The sequence below is a fragment of the Magallana gigas genome, chromosome 6 (genome assembly GCF_963853765.1).
Source record: "Magallana gigas chromosome 6, xbMagGiga1.1, whole genome shotgun sequence".
Lineage (NCBI taxonomy): Eukaryota > Metazoa > Mollusca > Bivalvia > Ostreida > Ostreidae > Magallana > Magallana gigas.
The window spans coordinates 4429408-4447296 of record NC_088858.1 but is presented as its reverse complement, the minus strand read 5'-3'; the positions used below and the strand labels follow the sequence as shown (position 1 = coordinate 4447296).

At 34.3% G+C, this 17889-nt stretch overlaps 2 protein-coding genes across 2 annotated transcripts; one reads left to right on the top strand and one right to left on the bottom strand.

Annotated features, from left to right (window-relative positions):
• Positions 1 to 6223: 6223 nt before the first annotated feature.
• LOC105343008 (hypothetical protein) lies at positions 6224 to 15117 on the top strand. The gene is made up of 7 exons (XM_011450154.4): positions 6224 to 6658; positions 9087 to 9185; positions 9432 to 9590; positions 9737 to 9867; positions 10694 to 10829; positions 10992 to 11121; positions 11322 to 15117. The coding sequence occupies exons 1-7, from the start codon at positions 6347 to 6349 to the stop codon at positions 11417 to 11419; spliced, it is 1065 nt and encodes a 354-aa protein (XP_011448456.3). The 5' UTR covers positions 6224 to 6346; the 3' UTR covers positions 11420 to 15117.
• On the bottom strand, positions 11890 to 17833 carry LOC105343005 (pre-mRNA-processing factor 39). Its single transcript, XM_011450148.4, has 15 exons — positions 17699 to 17833; positions 16700 to 16839; positions 16477 to 16602; positions 16228 to 16343; positions 15935 to 16093; positions 15532 to 15730; positions 15272 to 15382; positions 14981 to 15145; positions 14747 to 14873; positions 14392 to 14600; positions 14021 to 14080; positions 13555 to 13739; positions 13050 to 13136; positions 12673 to 12787; positions 11890 to 12207 (listed from the first exon to the last, which is right to left on the bottom strand). Exons 1-15 carry the CDS (start codon positions 17748 to 17750, stop codon positions 12145 to 12147), a joined length of 1914 nt encoding a protein of 637 aa, XP_011448450.1. The 5' UTR covers positions 17751 to 17833; the 3' UTR covers positions 11890 to 12144.
• Positions 17834 to 17889: the final 56 nt, after the last annotated feature.

Below are 17889 nucleotides of genomic sequence, written 5' to 3'. Positions count from 1 at the left end.
AGCATCGGGCATCGGGGGGTGGGGGGGGGGGGGGGGGCTAATATGGTCGATTATCTGCCGCTTATATTAACCAATTTTTAATTGGTATTGTATCAAAATCAAATCTTCATTAAACTTTTGGATTAGTCTGGCCCGCCACTTTCAAAAATGATGCTACGTGCCTGTCCTCGGTATTAGCGGTAAAGCAATATCAGCAGTTCTTTTGTGGGAAACCTTTTTGTAACTCTGCAATTACTTCCGCACGCTTACACAGCTAAACAAAGTTATTGAAAAAAAAGTTCATATCTCTTTCATTTTACAGAAAATTTCATTAACACCTGTAAGGGGGCTGGGGGTAAGATAAGATTCGTAATTCTATCAACATTAATTAATTGCACTGTTGATGTGGAGAAAAATTGCATAATGAAGCTTAGAACTCTCGTCAGCCTGTTGAGGAAAATGTGTAATCCTTTCACAAATCGGGTACCCATTTCTCTTGTACCAGCATTGTTTAATAATAAAGGAAACGTTTCACTCTTGGGAGTTGTTGAAAACATCTAGAAATCGTCAAAATAATCTTTGGCCACCACGATTCAGCAATGAAAAATTTGCTCAAATAAAGGAGGCAATTTCTTTCCAGAAAATCGTAGCTCAAATTATTTTTAATTCGTATAGACTAATGAAACACCGTTTATCAATATATTTCTTATAATTATAATTAAACGGAATGTTTATATGTTTCTCTCATTTTATATTTTTTCTTTGAGTGCAAGGGCCATTAATCGAAAGAAACGACATATTTTAATAAGTTCATAAATATGAAGAGACTGCCATGATAAGAGAGAACAAAAATTGACGGTATATATCTGGTACTTTGTTATTTATAATTTATTTTCTCGTCAGTTCATACACTTTAGCAAAACTGACATTAAAATAAAGAAAAGGCTTTTGATAAACTTATAGCACGTTGATGCCGTAGAAAGTCTTAAATACTGCATCGTTGATTTTTAGAGTCATTTTTATGCTGTAGAAACTAACAGCCAATAACACCCTCAGATTTACCAGGTATATTTATAAAAATTAACAGCCAATAATACTGGGCGCTTTCCATTAACGTTGCCTCGCCGGCGACGTAATCGGGAAACGGTGACGTTAATGGAACGGTCGGCAACGTCACAATGATCCAACGATGACGATTGCAGCTTAAAACTAATACTTATCTTAACATTTGATCCAGAAATTTTGGCTATTTGCAGTTTAAATGTATTTCAATGTAGTAGGACAAATTGTAGTTTTAGAAAAACTGGTTTTGTAGAATATGATAACTTCGACGCCATATTGTTTCCTAATCGGCAACGGTATATTGCGTTGCCACAATCGCTCGCCGGCGACGCGCGTTCCAGCAATCGGCCACGAAGGCAACTCCGGTGTAACGAAGAATTTTGACCCGGGTTGAAAATTGACCCGGGGGTCATTTTTCAACGTTGAATATTGAGACCAATGGTGTTAAATAAAGACCCTAATACGTTGAAAACTGACCCGCATCGTGGAATTTTGATCATGAAACCGGTTCAAAATTCAACAGCGAAGAAGCACAAATTAACGAGTCAATATTATAACTTGAGTTTATTTAATTAAAAATTATCATTTTTACATATTTATTCTTTAGATTTACATGTACATGTTTCAACGGGGGGGGGGGGGTTTAAAAATGAGACTTAAATGATGATTTTTTTAATTTACATATTATCCCTTTAAATTTGTAATAACTATTTTATTCATGATAAACTTTTCGCGTATTATTGCTGTTTTGTGTGATATCTATATATTTTTTTTAAAATATATATGTTTTTAAGAATATTTGTATACATGGTTACACGTTAAACTACTCAGTTCAGTAGAACTCCTTTTTTTAATTCGCTGGAGAAGTGTACAAATATAAATAATTTAAAAAAAAATTACAATACGTCATATTGTTCAACTTTGGTTTTACGTTCACCCAGTAGATTGAAACTTTGATATTGTTCATTGTAAATTTTCTGGGTTGGTGTAAATACAAAATTTATAGTATGTCGTATTGAGATTTTCGTGTTTTCACCCACCCAGTTTGTTAAAACTGAGACTATCTGAATTTTGTATTCACACCCATCCAGCCAAGAACAGTTTACAAAATTATGATATGCTAACATGTACTCTTTCATGAACAATGCTGTAGTAACTATATCTTGAAAGCCGATATTTTTTTAGTGTTTTATTTGTTCCGTTAGGATAACTTCTGATGTAACTAAATATCATCAAATCGCTAATTTTTGTAGGCATAAACAATTCTACTTCATGGAATCTGCAGCAAGTTAGCAACCTAATACAATAAAATAATTTTGCTTTGATAGTTTCTAAATTGCTTTAATCACAAAAAATTGAACATAAATTTACTAAAAGTATTTGTTTTTGTCATTAAATTGGTAAATTGCATTTTTTGAATAGAAATATGTAGTAGAAGATCATACAGAAGCATTGGGGTATATGGTTGACCTTCCTAACACAGTCACCTACATCATTAATTTAATTTAAACGTGTTTTATTGAACGGAATGTTCAAATTATTAAATGGATTCGATAACAGTCTTATCCTATGTAAACCCCATCAAGCGTACAAAGTCAAGAAGAAATTATCTATGGTCATAAGAATATAATATTTCAAGTATACAGAATATCATTGATATTATGTGTATATAAGACAGGGGATACTTGTTGAGTGTATCTTGAACATCTAGGGGAAAAATCACATTTCCTTAAGATTCAGACACAGTATAAACATCAACTCTCATCAGTTAAAAAATCCTTAAATATGTAAGCTTTACTAGCTTTATTCCGTAATGGACGTAAAATATTTCCTATTTCCTTAACTGGAGTGTTTGTAAGCTCTATGTATATTTTGTTTTTTAAGTTTTGACTTAAAGAAAGATGAAGTTGATGAAATTTTCTTTTCTGCATGAGGATTATTCCATAATTTACGTGTAGAAGGAGCAAAGCTATTGTAATAAGTATATAGTGGTAGATAGTAAAAAAGCTCATTCGACCTAAGAAAATATGATTGAATTCAATCTAACGTATCTTGTGGTGCTAAACCATTTATAATCTTGTAGAATATAATTAGTTTATGTTTATCCCTTCGAGATTGTAAGGTTTCCAAATTAAGCTCACTATATAAAATGATTTTAGAAGATTTAACTCTGATCCCTGTCACTGTCCTGGTTGCTTCAATTTGTATATGTTTAAGCAATTCGGAGTTTCCCTCGATACAGCTGCTCCACGCAACATCACCATATTCCAATCTAGGTCTGATAAAAGACGAATTTTAACAAGTGTTTACATGTATCTATCAATTGTGTGCTTGAATAATCTGAATATATTCAACTTTTTGCATGCCTTTCCATGTATACCATTAATATAATTAGATCAACCATCCTCCGACTGTATATATAAATGCAAACCTACTTTTTTAAAATGATAACATTTTTGTTGTAGAGGGAATATGTTTTTAATTTTGAGAAAATATATTACGCCAGTTGCCTGTGTTTCTAATTTACAGGTAAAGAATGGAGTTGAAAACTCAAAATATAGAAATAAATTGCATTTTTAAAAAGAACGATGACTCTGCATATGCAGAAAATTAAATGGTGCTTCAATAAATTTAATCTGACAAGTTTATGAAAAATTATTGTTAAGTCGTAAAAAAAAAAAATTAAAACATGTATAAATATGTATATGCTGTGTATATATGTATAATACAGTATACAAATGTATATAAAAAAGGATAAAAATATGACAACCATTCATTAATTATTTTGTCAGGGAAATATTCTGACTTTTTTTAAGTTAAGCATAGGTATATGACATTATATCCTTTTATCTTAATATAAATATATATACCCTTTACCCAATAAAACAGTATAGAGTTTATATATTTTCAATTATTAGAAAAATATACAACGTCAGGTGCCTGTTGAATAGAGCTCTGTTGAATTGCCTGAAAAGTGACGGTAATGGGCCATACATTTATTAGATGTATTTATCAGAGATTATGACAAGTTTAAATTTTAAATTCTGTTACACGAGGGAGTGAAAACCAATTCTATGTCAAAAAGTGTTCTAGCCCTACTCGTCTGTTCCATTCAGAAGCAAACGGTCATCTTCTTAGCTTTATTTACATAGTATTGTAATAATAAATGGATATCATATTTTCAGTCTCAAAATTAAATGTTTAATCGGACATATCAACCTAAAAGAAATCAGCCACGTCCGCATATATATCGGACAGTATAAACTTTTTAAAACTGATACTTTCAAATATGTGCATGATTGTACATTTAAACCGTGTAGAGTAAGTTCCAGTTCAGATCAAAACTCTGAGGTTGGGGTCAATTCTCAACAGGATCAATTTTCAACGTGTCGAGGTCATCAGTGTTTAGAAAAATCTTTCTCATACCGTTGAAAAATGACCCCGGGTATAAATTTCTCGATTTTGGTCTCAATTTTCAACGTTGAAAAATGACCCCCCGGGTCAATATTAAACGTTGAAAAATGACCCCCGGGTCCATTTTCAACCCGGGTCAATATTCTTCGTTACACCGGCAAATCCGGCGATGCCGGTTAAATGGAAAGCACTCGTTTATTCTGAAGAAAATACAGCCAATAGTACCGTCATATGTATGCCGTTAAATTTATCAGCCGATTATACCGCAATATTTATGCTGTAAAATTTAACAGCCGATTATACCGCAATATTTATGCTGTAGGAACTAACAACCAATAATGGAGTAACATATCCATTGCTAATATTGTAATCCAGGTTGATAAGGGTTCTCTCTACATCATTTCTCACTAACTACATCATAGTACATGTATCTTATTTTTTGCTGTTCTTTACTTTCCTAAAGATGTAAAAACAGCAATAAATGTAAAGGGGGAGTAGGATGTTTCACACGCAAAAAATTGAGTATTACCTATACATGTAGCTCCACAATTTTAGTCGCATTCACATTGGAAACCTAGCTGTAATGCTATTTGCGTTGTTGGAATACAGGTTATCGGACCTTCGGGTCTACCCCGAAATATCATACCTTAAGGTGGTTTGGAATATCTCAATGTTGTGACGTATTATTTATCGAAATAATAAAAATAAGTATAATTTAAAAAAAATAGTTTCTTTCCCAGTATTGCTACCTATTAGCGTAGCGTAGTGGGTTAGAGTATTCACTACGTATATGTAAGTCAAGAGTTCGAACTCTGCTTGGGCTTTTAATAATTGTTTTTTCCTTTTTAAAAATATTTTTTTAACGTACTTTTTGGTATAAAAAAAAACTCCGTCCCGAGTTTTTGCTTCCATCACTTTTCGCTTGATATTTCGACAATAATATATATACCTTTATGCTCAAACTACGTTCATCCACTAATATGAAAAATGTCAAGATTATCTGTTTTGAAACGCCCCCTCTTCAGGTTTGAATACACATCCCAAAATAAAAAGTCTACGGAGATTTTGTATTGCATCAGCCATTAATAAGCCCGGATGATAACGTTGAAAAATTGCGCGAGGTGTCCCGAGTACTTCCGAATGGAGAAAGATGTAAACATTTCCCATTATAAATCTCCGTAAGAAATTTGTTTTCCTTCCTGTAAGTTTTTATGAGTGAAAAGGGATAATTTGTCAATGAAGTTATCTTGGATATGTTCCATTTCACAGATTTCAACTGTACTTCTTTTACAGGTATGTGTATTTTTATTAAAAATCATCAAAAAGTGATGGAAGCAATAACTTGGGACAGACTATGGTATTGTAAACTATAAATGCATGTATTAAAAATTTTAAACCGGTGAAAGCATTTTATTTATAATGTACTTTAATCCACATTAGTATCGACAGATGTGTCATAACACCTTAAATATGAACAGACTCGACAATACTATATACTAAAAACCAACAACACACCAATCATTTCGCCTTAATTAATGTGCCTGTTTCAATTAGTTCCGACGTTTCATAAATTGTTTTGTTTCTCATAGTTTTCTTCTGTTAATAAACTTTCATGCATGCCCAATATATAACGTATTAGGGTCGCAGCAGTATCCTTTATTAGTTTGTTCAACAAATAATCAATTTGTTTTCACAAATCATTAGTTTGTTGAAAAGTTTTCATATAAATTCGGGTTCGAGTAAATGTGTACATCGGGATCAAGATACACAATTTTAAGTTACAAACTCATCGCACCTGTTGCAAAGGAAGGAAAGAAGATAGGAAATATCGATTTGTTAACGTTAATTATACTAAAATTCTGAGAGAGGAGAGACCAAATAGAGGAACACCATGCCGGCCGACAAAGAAACTTCACCAACTACTGAGGGCGAAGAGAAAGAAATGAGCTTAAAAGAAAAACTAGAATATTTTGACAGAGAAATTCGTCTGCTGCATCAGTTTTGCATCAACTCCGGGTACAGCAAGCAACAGATACAGCAGTCAGCAGAGCCGTTTATACGAGCCACTGATTCCTTAGCATGGCGGAAGACGAAGAAAAAAATGATTTATTTTGGAGTCATTATAGCTGTTCTGGCATCTTTGTATCATTTTAATCCAGCCTTCAAGTTAATTGCTGCCATATGCAGGATCACTGCAATTAAGGTAGGTCACTATTCAGTAAAATATAAGAAGTGATCATTTTCTCTCTTCATTGCAAACTTCACTTAAAATTCTAAATTTTTATGGATAATCAGCAATCTCTCTCTCTCTCTTTATATCTCTCTCTCAGACCAGCCCAGGACTCTAACCTGGGTCCTCTGAATCTCTAGTCTGAGGTGCTCTACAACTGAGCTATCTCAGGGTGGTGTTCAAACTCATCACATACCTTTCCTTTGCATATGAAGAACAGCACCCCAAGTTCTTTAATCTGGCAGGAGTTTTAACCTGGTTGGAATAATAATAGAACAGACCAGGTTTTGAACCCATTCCTGCTGAATCTCTAGTAACCTGCAATGCAACCGGTCTGACTGTTACATAACTATTATTATAATATATTTAAAAAAAAGTTATGTGTCCTAACAACTATTATGAAAAAATCCCAACTTTTTTGTGACACAAGCTCTTAATATTTACAGGTTGAAGGATGTAGTAATAAAATGAACATATATAGAAACTGGAATGTGTTGAAAATTGCACAGAAGATCCCATATTATAGGTTCAATGTTGAAATCAATTTTTAAGTCATATGGACAAAAAGGGGGACATATATGTCACTCAAAAGAAATCAGGGTCTTAATGTCATATTTATTAAAATGATACTCATAATCACTTCTAATTTACAATATGGAAATTATAGATTTTGTTTAACTATAAATATTACTTCAATGAGCATATTTTAAAGTCTGAAGAAGGAAAACATTAATATATACACTGGTATTGTGAATTTGCTTCACTGTATACATTATTTCAATGTAAGTTACATAGAAGTTATGGCTAAATGAAAGTAAATCCTGAGCATGACACCAGAACTTCACTAAGAAGTTCTTATCTACACCATGTCATTTCTTAAAGAATTACAAATTTCATAACAAAACTTGTTCAGTTCATCATCATGTATTGAAAGAACATAGTGTCATTATTTTAGTATTGAAAATATATTGGTAGTCTCAGGATCAAATAGTGAACCTTTAATTCCTTGGGATCCTTAATGAAAGCCATCTGGGTTTTCTTGTTATTATCTCCAATTTTCCTTAATGGTCATTCCTTTATCATAAAAATCCCACTAGATTAGATTACTTTTTTTCCTCTCTAAAACTTTCATTGTAAACAGGAGCTGGTGAGTTGTAACAGCTGTAAATGATCAGGTGCTCTCATGCAAAGAATTAAACATTTCTATACTGATAATACTCCGTTCTATTTCGACACTTAGATGAATTGGATGGTTAATAATGTATTAATCAATATAAATTTAGTGACAGCTGTTAATATTCATTATTGATTAATACCCCACACACTAAATTAAGGTACAGTGTGAACTCTTTAAAATTGTGTATTTATGGAGAATTGTAAAGAATGTCACATGGGACTCAAACCTACTTCACAACATCTGTGTTCATACATACCAGTTTATGTTGAAAAAACATACACTGTTAATAACAAATTAAGGTGGTTTATAGGGTACTGAAATTTCAATGTGGATGAGATCAACTTATTGACAATAAAATGTTTAATTAAAATGTCTTTTATAGGTAAAATTTGCAGTACGTACAGTAAAACTTGCTTAGTACGAACACTGATATAGCAAAATCTCAAACATAGCTAAGTTTTGTGGAGTCTGCGGCAAAATTCTTGATCAATTTTATGGTTATCACGAATTGGACCAATTGATTATAACGAATTTACAAATATTGCAAATTAATTTTAAGACTTCCCGTAAAGGTGAAAAATGAGGAATTAGAGATGTTGTGAGCGAAGTGAATCAAATGGTTCCAAGGAATTTGCTATATTGAATAACCAAGTTTTACTGTAATCACAATTATTATTCCATTCAGTTGAAACAAAATTGTCAAAGACAACATATGAATTATGCAAACTTATTTTCTCGATCATTTAAGTCACATGAAATGGAGGTGTCCAATTCAATAAATAAATAAATGATAGAATAAAAAAAAAACCACAAGATGATTTATTTACTTTGTGCCAGGTTGAGACTTTTGATTTCATGAGATAAATAATTTTGTAAATGAATACTTTCATGGATTGGTACAAAGCCTGAATCACATGGTTACTGTTTACCAAAAGTTGATATATATGAAATACGTAGTTGATATGCTAAGAGGACCACACAATCGCAGGAGGCAGATGTTGTAATTATAGTGTGACAAGAAATGGCAATAAAGTACATATCACCTAGAACCATTCTTTGCAGATATAATTTAGAATGAATATGTTAACAACTTTACTGCAGATGAAATACATGGGTAGAATTCAGATTTCAATGATGGAACTAAATCAAAAGTTAACCTGAGAGTCGTGTTGCCTGCAGGTTACTTTTTCCATGCATACTTAATGCGTTTCTTTGTGTTGACAGTTGATTCCTGTGTGGGACTGGACAAAGGTTCACCAGTGGGAGTGTATGGTTGACAACCCTCTCTACGCTGGGCTACAGCTGACGGAGGAGGACTGTGATGTAGGTCACAGGACAGAGCAGATAACTCTTGTTATGTAGTCTCAATATAAAAGAGTATGAATGCTAATTCAATGCAGTAATTTGTAAAATAGTAATTTAAACTTTACAATTTTCAAGTTGGTTATTGGTAAGACAACTTGTTTGCCATTTATTTGTAACATTTGTGCTGTTTTAAAGGAAAAAAAACATTCAAATATTTTTTTAATTTGTTGTAATGAAATATAGATGTTAAAATTGTTAATTTAGATTTGTAAAGACCTTTTGACTGTGGAGAGAAGAACGGGCCTGAGTGCTAGGGATTTCACGGAGAATTATCTGAAGATGGAGCTCCCTGTAATTGTAGAAGATGGAACTAAGGACTGGCCAAAAGAGAAACTGCAGATAAATATTCATTCCATCTACAAGGTTCAGTTTTCATCATAAAATAATCCATTAATATAACAGAAAGGAAAATCAAATATATTAAAACCAGGTTTGGATAGATAGAGAATATTTTTTAATGTGGTGTATTTGTTAGAAACTACTTTTAAAAATGATAACATTTATTCCAGGCTTACAAAGAAAATAAAGCTCTGTACAAGAACCCAGTATGTGGCTTCCATTCAGATACAAAGTATGGCGGCCTCCATGTGTTCTTACACCAAGCCGTCAACTCAAACATGGAGTCCTACTCAGCAGACTGGTAAGTCCCTCTCAATCTCACAAAGGCTGGCAAGTCCCTATCAATCTCACAAAAGCTGGTAAGTCTTGCTCAATCTCACAAAGTCAAGCAAGTCTCTCTCAAAATCAGACTGGTCTCACTCAATCTCATACTCTTGAAAGTCTCTCTCAATCTCACAAAGATAGGTAAGTCTCGCTCAATCTCACAAAGAATAGTAAGTCTCTCTCAAAGTTAGACTTGTCTCACTCAATCTCACACAGACTAGTAAATCTTTCTTAATCACACAGAGACTGTTAAGTTTCTCTCAATCTCACAAAGACTAGGAAGTCTCTCTGTGTATCTCACTCAGTAGGTGTTAGACTTCACAATCACTTAATAGGTATCCATTCTTACAAAGACTGATAAGTCTTACTCAGTAGATATTGAGTTGTAAGTCTTGTTTAAAAGATATTAAATGATTAGTCTCACCTGATTAGTTGTGCTCAAATCTCACAAACATTGGTAAATCTTATATAATAATAGTATTTCTCAATAGGTGTTTCATCTCACAGAGCTGCAAGTCTCCACAAGTAATAACAAGATTTACAGATCTCAAGTGTTAAAACAAAGCACAAAGTTAAACAAGATACTTATAGGGTTTTTGTTTTTATTTTAAAAGAGAACACAGCATCTTGATCGGGCAAATCAGCTTATTGCTTAAGACTTGTTGGTAGTCACATCAAGATTACAGGTAACATCATCTGAGGAGTTTCCCTCAATGGAGTCGAATCTCTCATGATTTTAAGTTAACCTGAAGTCTAGTTAGTCTCATTTAACGAAACAAAGATCTGATCTTGTTCTCTTTCAGGGAAAACTGCATGAAAGACTCAGCAAAGGCATTCAGAAGTTTGTACCAAAGACCATACTTCATGCCTCAGACTGTGGAAATTTCTGACACAAACTGGATTTTTGTTTCAAAGGGGTCATTGGAACACCACTTCGATGTAATAGAAAAAAAAGAATTTGATTTTTTAAAGAAATTAAAATCTTTATTTGACTATAAGTTTGCTTTTGCAGTTTCCTTACAGTTAAAACAACTGTACCATGTACATATACAAGTGTTTTATTAAACTCCTCCATATTGTATGTATTTAATGTATTGTTAGATTCCCCTCTCTACACCCCTGTTGATGCTGATAGCTATGAAGGGTCAGTTTGAGATTGCACTCTCTCCCAAGGACCCCTGCACCAAGTCCTGTGTGGATGTTCCAGCCAAGTTACATCAGGGAGAAATCAGTAAGCATGACCTAAACAACTAGGCTAGCTAGTAATGGAAGGGACAAAACTCTCTACTCTGTTCAAAATACTAGGCTAGCTAGTAATGGAAGGGACAAAACTCTCTACTCTGTTCAAAATACAATTTCTGTCAGAATTTATGTATATTTCTAAAAAGTTCACGGTTTCCTTGACAACTCATATCCTGTTGTTTCTTTCAGTGATTATCACAATGGCTGATTTACTATGGCTCAAGTCCTACAGACCAATGGAATCAGGAGAAAATATTCTAATAGGAGTTGCAGGATCATATGAATGATGTATTGTCAATGTGAACTGTTGAAACTGAAATCCATGTTCAACCATACCAAAATAAATGTAGTTTTCATCATCTAATATTTTTCAATATTGAAATTTCGGACGATACAACAGTTTGAATAATTTTTTGTAGATTGTTGACGAGTCAGCTCTTGTTAGGTTTAGGTTGTTTCTGTAGTCATAAGCTGTGAAAAATTCAGACTTTCAGATAGTGAAACATCAACATTTAGAGTACCTGGTATATCCATTAAAAGTCATAAAATTAAATATAAATTTGATGTTTGTTATATCCAGTCATATTTCCTTTCGTAAGTAATTATCTCATATTTGTCTGTTTTAGGCTCAAAACTGAAAATACTGTTCTGTATAATATTTTGTCAATATTTAGAAGGTATACCGGTAATTATTGCCCGAAAAGTCAGATCCCAATCATTTTTTAAACTATATATCAACAACTGAAAACTTTATATGTATAATCAAAACAATTTTATTTGTGAATCTCTCTGCATTAGGAGAACGTTTTATTTCATAAAAACCATGATGCAGGCTTAAAATACAAGTTCATCAACACAACAAAATAGAATGTCATACATCTACAAATCACAATTCTTGTCTTCTTCATAAGAGTCTATTTCCTGACGCACATATTGGACATAAATCACAATTTAATCATGAGAATCTGATGAGCAATGATGAGTGATGAGTACGCCCAGTACCTAGCTGCTTTCATGAGGGGTAGTAGTGCTGTCCATAGCCCCACTGCTGGGGAGGGTAGGAGTAGCCACTGTTCTGTAAATGAGAGGTAGGGATTAATCAGACATCCAATATACAGCACAAATAAAATAAATAGCTTAAAAATTAAGAAACAAGTTCAATTCTAATGGAAATTTATTTACTATACTACATGGGACTTCCAGGACCGTAGATTCAACTCCTGAAGTCTACTTACTGCACACAACCCCCAATGACCCTATACTCTACACATGAAGTCTACTTACAGCATACAACCACATATTCAACTCTTGGGACCACATATTCAACTCTTAAGAGTCTACTTACTGCATATAACACCTAATCCTATGTTTTAATAACTCTAAGAGTTTACTTGCTACATACAAACCCCAATATCTAACACTTTTAGTCTACTTACTGCATATTACCCCCAATGACCATAAATTCAAATCTTGGCGTCTACTCAAATTCAATGTTAAAGACGCCCAGAGACCCTATATTCAACTCTTGGCATCTACTTACTGCGTAGGACCCCCAGTGACCATAGTATGGGTCCACGGCTCCTGTCATTTGACTCTGATCACCCGATCCGTTCTGTGTGGCTTCTACTTTTGGCCGTTTTTCGGCAGGTTCTTCACTGAATGGCAAAAGATTACATAAACACCAAAAATCAAACTACTGTGTAAAGATATACCACATCAAGTTTTAGGTATTCAAACTTTCAGAGCACTGATAAATCCAGTAGAAGGTCATACTACATTCTGTTGTGGGTAACTTAACGTTGATAGTACATTGTACAGACACATTGTACGATATTTTCAATCCAGGTATGTGAAAATGTTGGTTTAATATGAACTACTAATCTGTTCTCTGAGATTTGTTAGGAACCAATCTCTTACCTAGATACAGCATCACTGGGCCTCTTCTTCCTCTCATTGTGGAGATCCTTCATCAGCTTCTGATGTTCATCATAGGATTCCTTCAATCTATTAAATAAAAGACATGTCTTAATTGCTGTATGCAAATTTTAAGCAAATATAACTATCTTCAATTGTGAATTTCATCATTTGAGCAATGGTATGCAACATTTATGCCTCTGAAAATTAAAACATGGGAATAAAAAGCCTAAAACTAAGTGGGTGGCTTGTGTGACACTCAAAAGTTACCGAAAGAATGTTTCTGCAAGGAAAGCTGCACCATGCATATGGCACAGATAGTCTACCCCCTGCCAGGAAGTTTTATTCATTGAATTCAAAAATATTTTTTCAGAAAGAGATTCAGGAGCTTATATGGAGTTGTAGATTAGAGGCAAAAGTGCCAAACAAGAGCAGTGTCAGAAGTTGCAAACATAGAGTAAATTGTATCAAAAATTAAAGCCAATTCGCAAAGTTGGAGGATACATACGTTGTGATACTAGCACAGAAGTCCTCCAAAAACTCCAGCTTGCGTTGAGACATCTTGGCCTTTGTTTCCAGAGGAAAGTTCTCGCAGTCCAAAATGGAGGCAAAGATTTTGATGACATTCTCCTCACTGATTGGTCGACACTGGTATTCCAGATCTAACAGCTGCAGGTAGAGCTTTATGTTACCCTGAAAAATACAAAACGCCTTCCATACAAAGACCTTGTCTATACACTCTGGGCTGTCATCACCATCAAGCTGTCCTCTGTAAGACGACAAGATTACAAGACTTTGTTTCACATTAGCATTACCTCAGAGCTGCCAAACTCATAAGCTTTAAAGGTTCCAACTGAAAATAATGATCAACATGATAAGAAAGATAAGTAACCTGACCGTTTAAGCTGTGCTTATTATTTTGCTACACACTTGGCGAGTGTCTGATTTTTCCGATTACATGGGATTAGTCTTACCCTATCTTTTTCAACAGCAGACTGAAGAGTGGCCCGTGCCCGTTCTGTATCTCCAATTATCTGAAAAAGAGGAGATTTTGTAAAAACCATGTTGGCAACACCATTTCAAGTCATACATGTAACACACAACATAATAATACAGTTGCACACATATATCTGATCAGTTAGAGCTATATTCAACAGTACCATGATAAACATTCAAGTTCTTCATAAGAGCTGCCATAATACATGATTTTGGTTATCTGTAAAGGAAATTACAGTGACATACAGAGAAAAATCAGCAGTAAATCCAGTGTTAGAGTAAAGCATACACACAGCAGTGTCTAGGAACTAGGCCCTGCGGTGGTTGCTGGTGAGCAGTGCTCCCTTACCTTTAGGAGATACCGGGCAAACTTGATGGAGAAGAAGGAGGAGATTTCTGGCTGGGAGGCGCCGTTGATGTATTCCTGGAATAGAGTCTCAGCCATCGCTGTGTTCCCCTTCCGCCGCTCTAGGCTGATCTTTCTCATATTCACCATCACCAACCCAGGGACATTCTTATCCAGTTCCGACAGGATCTGTGATGCTAGATCATAGTTTCCTACAAAAGAAAAATTAATATGAACACTATGGTAATTTCACAAATAATGAACAACACAATTGTACAGGTACACACCATAAAGTTACAATTAAATTCATAAAATCACAAAAAAGAGGTAGCAAGAGTCCAAGGAATAATTTGCATACCATGTCTTTCCTCAAAAGCTGCCCATGCTAAACTTATGTACGGTTTCTTTGGAAGATGGATCCTGCAAGCTCTCATGTACACTAGACGAACAGCCTCAACGCTGTGGTCCTCCATATATTTGGCATACTAAAATGACAGAATATTACTGTTCTTATTTCACTATATACAAACTATACACAGATAACTATTTATCTAGTTGATTTGACGTGTTTGTTTTGGTAAGGAGATTTTACCTTGAGCCAGAAGTCCTCATACAGAGCTGTGGCGATCATACACCGCTCAAACAAAATCACCACCCTCTCATGGTCCCCAGCCTCTATCTCAAAATCCAGGTAGTCCTTCCAATTCTTCAGCTGGGATTTCTCCAGTGGTTTCACATGAAAATATGGCCGCTTGATCTACCAACATTCAAATACATACATGAACACAATGATATCAACAATCTTTAACTTTGCGTCAATATTATATTTAAACAGCACAATGCTGATGTTGAATGCAACATTAAAATGCAATGAATTACTTACAGCTTCTTCAAAGTTCCACCTTTTACTGACTTCATCCTCAGTTTTTTTAAATATTTCCTCCCTAACGCTGATGATTCTGTCTCGGAGTTTTCCAGCCTCATCATCATCACTCTTCAATACAATACAATACAATATAATACAAGTCTACTGTGAATTCTATCAACCCAAGCATTACTGCTCTTCAAAATATAAACTGGGTCTCCATCACCAATAAAAAGGAAGCAATGTCAGGTTGTTATCATTAACAAATCCATACATACTTTTTCTCCCTCTATTTCCATTCCAGGTGGGGCATCTTCCCCTGGCGGTCCGACTTCTCCTGGGGGGCCATCATCTCCCACACCTTCTCCCTCTGGATTCAACTCTGATGTCCCAACCACAACCTCCTTACGAAGCTGTAGGAAGTTGTCCAGGGTAAGGATTTCTTTGGGATGATGTGAAAGAACATGGTGTTTGAAACTACAATATAAGTTCAAAAGTTGTCTACACAACAATCCATATTTATATTTATACACAGGTACACCCTAAATTAAAAACCCTAAAATTAGAGAATTGTTCAGCTCATAGTAGTTACATGTATGATTACTGTGATTTACAAATATAAATACATGTTCTCTTAAAACTCAACTTAGAACTTTTTTTTTCAAATGAACAAACTCATACTTTTCAAAATGATGACTATACAGTTGAGTGGGAATTTGTAATATTCGGTCATATAGAGCTGTCTTCTTGATGAGGTTTTCCTCCCAAGAAATGTATGTGTCCCAAAGTTTGTCAGAACGGAAATCTTTACCGCAAGCATTGATAGCCTTCTCAAAGACACTGAAAAAAAGAGAAACTCATACAACATCATATCTTAAGTTGATTATCTAGTTAACATATATGCTCAAGAATGTGAAAAATGCAAAAATCTGTTTTGGGGCCATTTAGCATGAAATAACATTTCAGGAACATACCCACGAATTCCTTCCTCCCCATTTTCTAATTTTCCAAACTCCTCTGTGTAAAATGTTATATAATGCAACCAGAGCTCCACACTCAAGGAAATGGCTTTTGTTCCTCTTTCAAACACCTACAAATCAATGAAGAATTATGTTAAAGATTTGTGAATAAATAAGTTCTGAGAGAAAAAGTCAATAGTTTAAAGTGTAATTGCCACTATGTGGGTATATTTAGAAGCTTCTTGATTAAAAGAAACAAGTTACCTCCAAAGCCTTCTCTGCTCCAGATTGTTTCTTTTCCATATCAGCATACTTCTTCCAGTAGCCATAGCAGTATGGGTAATGCTCAAAGAAAGCATCATAAGCTTTTCTGGCTTGATCTAGTTTCTTCTACAAATATCCATAAAGTTGTACATGAATTGTTCATCTCCGTCTTTTAAACAGATTTCAAACTACAAACATTTCCAGTTGTTATAGAATCTCTCACCTCCTGCTCCACATACTGTAGGAGGTAAGTCCAGCCGGTGAAGTCCCCTGGGTTGTCCCTCACTGCCTTCCAGTACTTGTCCAACTCTGTGTTCACTTCCTCTCCCTCCGCTTCATATCCCTCAACTACTCCCTGAACAACTGTAAACATATCAGAAACATTTGAAAAGCAATGCCAGCATTCCTTTTTTGTATTCTCTCCTTGTCTTTATTCTATTCTGAAAAGGATCGACATCTGGTTGATTCACACAGATATCTGTCACATTTTGGGTTATTGGCAGGATACAATATTATCTTAATTTTTTAAACTATATTTATGTTTATTCTGATTATACTAATACTGTGATCCATTAGGCAATATGAGCAGTTTATTCACAGCTCTTAATTTGTACTATAATTTTACATGAAAAATAAACCAGCACTTCATTCCATGAATAAATTAATAATAAATTTAAATGTATTGTACATCTTTTGGGAACGCATTTTGATATTTCATCAAGGAAACAGATCAATACTGACAGTGAGACACCGTTTTGTGAAAAAGAGCCAAACTTTTATAAATGATCCTCAAACTAATGACCATCAACTACTTATCTGGAGTTTTGCCGGTTTTTCTATAACTAGTTACGTTTCAGACAATAATTTGTGTTCTTATATATACAAGTAAATTCCTGTGTAGGCAATCATAAATGTCATGTCTTGCATAAAAATATTTGTCAGATATGAAAACTTCCACTATTGACTGCAACACCTTATTGATGATTAATTTGTAATCGTCGATAACATAAAAGACAACATACAAATGAATGTAAAACAACTTGACTGCATATAATTTTTAGACCTCTTTAAATACCCAAACAATTCTCACATACATATAGCGAAAGTAGAATGATAAATCCAAATCTCGCATCATCAACGTTTATAAAAGGGTGCATATGGTACATAAACCAACAATAATTTTATATTTTAAACTGTTTCTGCAACGATAATGTTACTTTACCCTGATGCTCCTCGATTTCTTCTTTGGCTTCGTCGCCAGACATAAGCGACATTTTCGTACTTAACCGGAAGTAACAGCTGTGGAACTCTTCAATGTTTTGATCAAAACTTGGGCAAGTCAGTGAAGTCTCAAGAGAAGTATATATGAAGGGGGAACGGAGGAAGATGCGTTAAACGTGACAGACAGAATTT

Excerpts from the sequence above, each read along its gene's own strand:
- LOC105343008 (XM_011450154.4), top strand. The coding sequence starts at position 6,347 with ATGCCGGCCGACAAAGAAACTTCACCAACTACTGAGGGCGAAGAGAAA. Across the intron at positions 6,659-9,086 it reads GCAGGATCACTGCAATTAAG|TTGATTCCTGTGTGGGACTG; the intron begins GTAGGTCACTAT and ends TTGTGTTGACAG. Across the intron at positions 11,122-11,321 it reads GTTACATCAGGGAGAAATCA|TGATTATCACAATGGCTGAT; the intron begins GTAAGCATGACC and ends TGTTTCTTTCAG.
- LOC105343005 (XM_011450148.4), bottom strand. The coding sequence starts at position 17,750 with ATGTCGCTTATGTCTGGCGACGAAGCCAAAGAAGAAATCGAGGAGCAT. Across the intron at positions 15,383-15,531 it reads TGGAAATAGAGGGAGAAAAA|AGTGATGATGATGAGGCTGG; the intron begins GTATGTATGGAT and ends ATTGTATTGAAG. Across the intron at positions 14,601-14,746 it reads AGCTTTTGAGGAAAGACATG|GAAACTATGATCTAGCATCA; the intron begins GTATGCAAATTA and ends TTTCTTTTGTAG.